The 6,389-nt window shown below is 36.2% G+C and overlaps 1 protein-coding gene across 1 annotated transcript; it reads right to left on the bottom strand.

The window, feature by feature from the left end:
- Positions 1-1,797: 1,797 nt before the first annotated feature.
- On the bottom strand, positions 1,798-4,049 carry LOC107605636 (F-box protein At1g47056). Its single transcript, XM_016307581.3, has one exon. The coding sequence runs from the start codon at positions 3,736-3,738 to the stop codon at positions 2,050-2,052; it is 1,689 nt and encodes a 562-aa protein (XP_016163067.1). The 5' UTR covers positions 3,739-4,049; the 3' UTR covers positions 1,798-2,049.
- Positions 4,050-6,389: the final 2,340 nt, after the last annotated feature.

The following is a 6,389-nucleotide window of genomic DNA, read 5'->3' as shown; positions in this document are numbered from 1 at the left end:
TTGAAGTTTGTGTTCGTGCTCCATATGCTCATGGTGCTCCATATGGTGCCTCTTGGAAGTTGGAATCGTAAATTGCCTTTTTGACTAGCCATGGATGATCCTACACTTGCCCCTCACGTTCAGCTTCGATTTCCACAACTAGAAATCGATATAATAGCGGATCAATTTTTCAAACGTATACAGAAGATCGAAAACGTACCTTTGAAGAAATTTGATTTGAGGGAACGCGGGTACGATTCAAGAAATGAGAATGATTTGAATGAGACGATATGCTAAATAGGAAACTTGGGTCCCCTCAATTAGGAACGTGAATTTCGATTATATATTCAATACGTTGAAAATATGCTCTTAGAGTATATGTTAAACACTTAAAACTCTAAATAGAAGAATGAAACTTCACTCTGAATTTCTCACCCTTGATCACAAATGTAAGAGAAAATAATTCTTGATATTGAATAGAGATGACTTTGTCTCTTTACTATTAGTTAATATTTTACATTATGAAAACTGTTAATGAAATGACAAAGGTGATTAATTTATAATTTTTAAATGATTAATGTAATTGATAAAATTTTTTAGAGCCAAATTTAGAAAACTTTATTTTTCAAAAACTAATTCGATCATTGCCAAATTTATTCCTCAACAGTAATATACATGTGTATGTGTGTGACAATAAATATGACCCGGTAGACTTCTGTAATTCTGTTTATACTAAATTTATTCCGTTATAAACTACCCCCAAAATCTAATCCCGAAATCCATGGTACCGACTACCAACCACAACTTCACAATTAAATAATGTTTTGATCAGTAAGTTTCAAAAAAGAAAAAAGAAAAAGGGGGGGGGGGGGGGGGTATTCCATTATTTGGGAAGTTGGAAAATAAAGTAAAAAGAAAGCAGATACTAGATAAAGAAATAAAATGCACAAGGCAAAAATATAGTTGAATAAATCAACAGAAACTTTTATTGACCCCGCAAAAAGGAAAATCAACAAACAGTTCATGTGATTGCCGCAGTGTAGTCACCATGAAGGACCAAAACAGCCCTCGAAATAAAATAGAATTGCTGCAATATGCATGTGCACGAAGTATCCCTTTTTCCCTGTTTGGCCTTAGATTACAATATCTTATCAAGGACCTAATAAAGCTTCGGGGTAAGAAGGGGTGAATCAAAACAATAATTGAAGATTGAAGTTAGGTTGTCTCTTTGACTAACCACTAAACAGATACGGGTGCATCATTGGCTCATATCTACCCAACCACTGGATTCTAATAAAAAATGTAACCCATTTTATAACATCCGCAAGGCAAATCAACCGCATTCAATGGTGATGCAATTGTGAATCGATTTGGTGCATGATTTCTCAAATTTTTTGTCCCCAAGAAGGCAAATCAAAGCCAAATCACACGCTTATAACCATATCACAAAGGAGCATCAAAATTCAAAAACACTCTTAAAAAGTTAAAACTATGGGTAACATCAAACTGCAATTGTAATAGAACATTCTTTTTTAGCATTGCTAATGTTTTCCTATACAAACTCATCCATTGAGATAACCAACAAAAATAATTTCTTTTGCCATTCACTATGAAGCATCTGAACTATCAAACTCCGTCTCCCTAAACTAGCATGAACTATAAATGATTAAATGCTGCAGTTTTCAATCTAAAATAGAGAAAAGACTGTTTAACGATATGAACAACCCAGCAATGTATCAGTATGTGATCAATTTATCATACCATGTTTTAGCATGCAGTATTAACCTAAGAACGTGTATATGAGATGGATGATGAATATGGGGACAAGTCAATGAGTTTATCAAATCAAGTAAAGCATCAACTAGTACACCAACAGAAAGAAATCAAAAGCAATGTGATTGTCACTTCCGACTATGAAGATTCAATTCAGAAGGAGGCAGTTAACATCACACAGCATAAATTTCAGGTTTTTTAAATACAAGAAAATAAGAGAATCAAGTGATGCAAACACAAAACAATGAAAGATGGTCAGAGACTAGGGTTCTTGCTTATGCCTTTTTTATTCTGTCTCTAACCATGCCGGGCACTGGTGTTACCACCAGTCCACTTTCTCAAAGTGCAAGCTACTAAACTCCTCCCGGACAAAAGCCCTAACCTCGACTTAAATGAAGTAGATCGACCGGTACTACTCGAAGCAACACCGGCTGATGCACCTCCTCCGGCTCCTCCGGCATTATGGGCAGCCATTGGAGGAAACTCCAATCCATTGTCCTGTGCTCCACCATCACTAGCACTTGCATCTTGATGATCCGTATCGCCAGTATCCAAATTCACTGCAAGTGACACCCTAATCTGCCTCAACCAATCCCCACCCTCAGATGTAACACCCTTACACTTCTTCACCTTCACCTTCACCAAATTTGGACATCCACTAGCCAATGCCTCCATCCCATGATCCGAAACAGGGCAACCCTTGATGCAAAGTTTCTTCAAAGCCACACATTTCGCAGCAATGCAAGATATCTCAGGGTCACCAACTGTATCGCTCCCACACAAAGCCAACCTCTCTAGATTCAAGCAATTCGAAGCCAACATCTCCAAACTCAATTTCGTAGGGTTAACACCAATAAGCACCAATTCCTGCAAATTAGGGCAACCCTTAGCAACACCAATTAAACCTTCATCACCAATTCGATTAGCCTTCCAACCATCTATATGAAGCTTCCTTAGAAGCTTACATCTCTCAGAAATAGCAATTAAGCCTACATCGGTGCACTCAGGGGTTTTAACAAGGTGCAAAATCTCCAAATTCGAACAATTAGAAATTGCTTGCAAGCCAACATCACTAATCTGAAGCCTCTCGAGGTGAATTTCTACGATGCTAGGAGCACCGCTGCCGCCCGCGGAGCGCTCCGCGATGAGCTGGAATAGCTTGTCCCAATCACCAGAGCACCGGAAAAGCTTCAAGGTTCGCAGATTCTTTGCGCCGAGAATCAGCGAACTAAAGCACTGTCCGTTGTAGAGCTCCTTCAGGCAGATCGTACGAAGTGATTGCGCAGCTGTGCCTGGACCGATAGGCTCAGCCGCCGCGGCGTCCGTAATACCACGAAGGCGCTTGACGGAGAGCTCCTCGAGCGAACCGCAGTTCTCAAGGACCGCGTTCATGGCTCTGGATCCGAACATGCAAGATCCGCACGAAAGCTTCTTCAAACCCTTGCAGTTCTTCGCGAACGCCTCCATGCCTGCGTCAGTGAGCTCACGGCACGCGCGAAGCTTGAGGCGCGTGAGATTAGGGCACCGCCGCGAGATTAAGACGAGAGCATCGTCGCCGATGCTCGCGGATCTGCGGTCGCACTTCAACGCCAGCTTCGTAACGGAGTCGAACCTCGAGAACAGCGACGGTATTGCCGGCAAAAGCTCTGATTGCGCGTTCAGCGAGACGCGGTGACGGCTCTGGCCTTCGATCTGGAGCCACCGCCGGCAAACGAGCGAGCACCGGTTCCTATCCGCGGAGCTTAGCGACTGGAACACCGAAGCCAAGCACTCGTCGGGAAGATCGGAGATGTAATCAGGCTCAACGAAGTCACGGCGGCTTCCGCCGTCGTCGTCAACGGAGTTCACGGTGGAAGAGATCATCGGAGAGACCGAGGAAGAAACAGATCTGGACTTGGACGAGATTCCGGAACGGTTTCCTTGAACAGCGGCGCTCTCGCGGCGACTAGCGACGGCGGCGGCGGCCGTGGAAGCTGTGTTGCCCATCCACGGCGGTGGTTTAATAAATCAGCTGAGAAAACGGACGGTCGAGATTGATAGTAACTCAGTCACTAACACTCATATTTGGTTTCGCTCTTACGAGAGAAGAAGAAGAAGAAGAAGGCGTCTTTATTCAGTTTTCTTTTGTTGAGTGTGCTAAAATGCGGAAATGCTGTGTTTGGAGGGTTTCACAGAGTTTCAGTCGCGGATGTGAAATCGGTTTCCATTCTACTTTTTTTTATTGTTTCCATTTTTGTGTCTCCTGTTTGCTGTGATGAGATAAACTAAGCAGTAATCACTAAACATCTTTAAAATAGTTGTTAGGTGATTGGTACGTGTGTAAAAGTGTTTGTCTAAATTATTAAAAAAAAGTTAAAAATTAATATTTAATTTTAAAAATATAAAAATAAATAATTATTAAATATTCAAAAATTATCATAAAAAATAATTTAGGTAAAAATTAGACATCAAATTATAGACATAGTAGAATTCACCTAGTTGTTATTCTGTTATTTATATGCCAACAAATTTGAACAAATGGTAACTCATTATATGAGTCTGATATAAAACTCAAAATATTAAATAAATTTACTTTTATCTAATTTGAAAATTAAAATAATAATGGGAAGAGTATATACTTTTCTTTTTAAAACGGACAAAATAAAGTAGCTGCTGTGGAGACTGGTCATATGATCCACACCAGTGAGGCAGTGACAGTTAAGAATACAGTGCGGATAGCCCCACAAAACTAGCGTGGGGATGAAAATGCAAATCATATGTTTCAGCGTTTCCTATTAATTTTCAGAATTTTGTTAAGTGTGTTGTGTATGGGTAGTACAAGTGAATTCAACAATTAAGAAAAGTATTTAAGAATTTAAGAATAAGAACGCATTTAAAGAAAATTAAGGGGAAAAAACGATTCTTTGCTGATTTCTAATTTCTACGTCCATGATAATAATAAAATAAATAAAATAAACGAGTGGTGTATTATATTCCTTTTCATATGGACAATCTTGCTAAGATATGGTCAAACATTAGCTTTTTATTAAGTGAAACAATAAAAAGAAAAGAGTTAGGAAAGAAAACAAAACAAATTGAGACGAATAAGATTGATTTAACTTTTTTGAATGTGAAATGAAAGAATTAAAATTTCAAAAGATGAAATAATATGTGGAATTTTTTTCCCAACATATATAAAAAAGAAAAATTACTTAAAAGCATTTTCAATAAGAACTATACAAGTATAATTATGTTATAATAAATTAACCTCGATTAGGAATACCAAAAAATCAATTTGAATTGATTTATTAATTGTTTGTCTTTTTATTTAAATAAATATTGAGAGTTTAAATTTATGATAATTATTTTTTTTATTTCAAGCTAATAAATTTTTAAGCATATTTATTAAAAATATCACAAATAAAAATTTTGGTAGAAAATAAAAAATAATTATAATTTTTAAAAATATTATACATCAAATATATTAAAAAATATTTCATTCTTTTTAACCAATAATCTTAAGATAACATATTTTAGTTAATCCCTTAAAAAGTATATACCCAAAACATAGATTTTGGAGAACTTAAATTGGATTAAAAGGGAAAAACAGCCAAGATTTCGTTGGAAATCACGCATCAAACTTAAAACAAGTGCGTGGAATGATATTTTGGATGATTCATAAGTATGAAATTGACAAAGACATTTGAGTTTTTGAGTGTTAACGCCGGCAATAGTGCGTGTCACTTTATAAATGAACTTGCAACCGCAGCTGCTGGAGAAGACTAAAATAAGACTTGAATTTTGAATTTTCAAATTTATACAAACACATCTAGAAGTTTTAATAATACAGGAGTATTAAAAGAAAATATTATTTCTCTTTTATTATAAAAGTCATATTTTTAGACAATATAAAACGAATACATTTTCTCAAGCTCAAAATTGTACAAAGGCTTGGATTTATTAGGGGTGAGTACGGGTCGGTTTTGTTTGGGTTTATGATAAAATTATAACCGAATCGATCAAAATATAATTAGTTTGGTTTTTGATTTGAATTTGTGTTTTTTTGTATATGTACTCGAACCAAACCAAACCGATTAAGAACGGATTGGTTCGGTTCGAGTAATTGGGTACCCGATAACTTTGAAATTCATAAAAAAAAAATCAAATTTTTATCTTAAAAATTCAACAAGTACAATAAACATGTAACATCAATAGAAATAATTCAAACATGTGAAATACCAAATACGTTAAGAACTAAACTCATTAAAATCCAAACATATTAATAGTAAATAATCTTTGCCTAATAAAAAAATCTATATATATTTTTTATTTTTTTATTTAATTAATATATGATCGGATTTGTGGATTGGTTCGGATTCTGCATTTCCATAACCGATATCCAAACCAATCACTAACAAAGACTATCGGTTTGGTTCAGATTGAACTCGATTACCCATTGATTTCAGAACCAATTTAATTAGTTTGATTCGTATTCGGACGGATAATCGAGTACCCGCTATCTGTGCTCACCCTAAGATTTATGTAAGGTTAAACTCTTATATCAAACTCGCGTTTCTTATTCTTAAATAAATATGAAAATATGCGCAGAACAATTAATACAAATACCAACTCGGTCGTAATCAAACCATTAAAGCAAG

Source organism: Arachis ipaensis, chromosome B6 (genome assembly GCF_059453495.1).
Source record: "Arachis ipaensis isolate K30076 ecotype BB chromosome B6, ASM5945349v1, whole genome shotgun sequence".
Taxonomy (NCBI): Eukaryota; Viridiplantae; Streptophyta; class Magnoliopsida; order Fabales; family Fabaceae; genus Arachis; species Arachis ipaensis.
The sequence above is the reverse complement of the archived record's forward strand: the minus strand, read 5'-3'. Positions and strand labels throughout refer to the sequence as shown.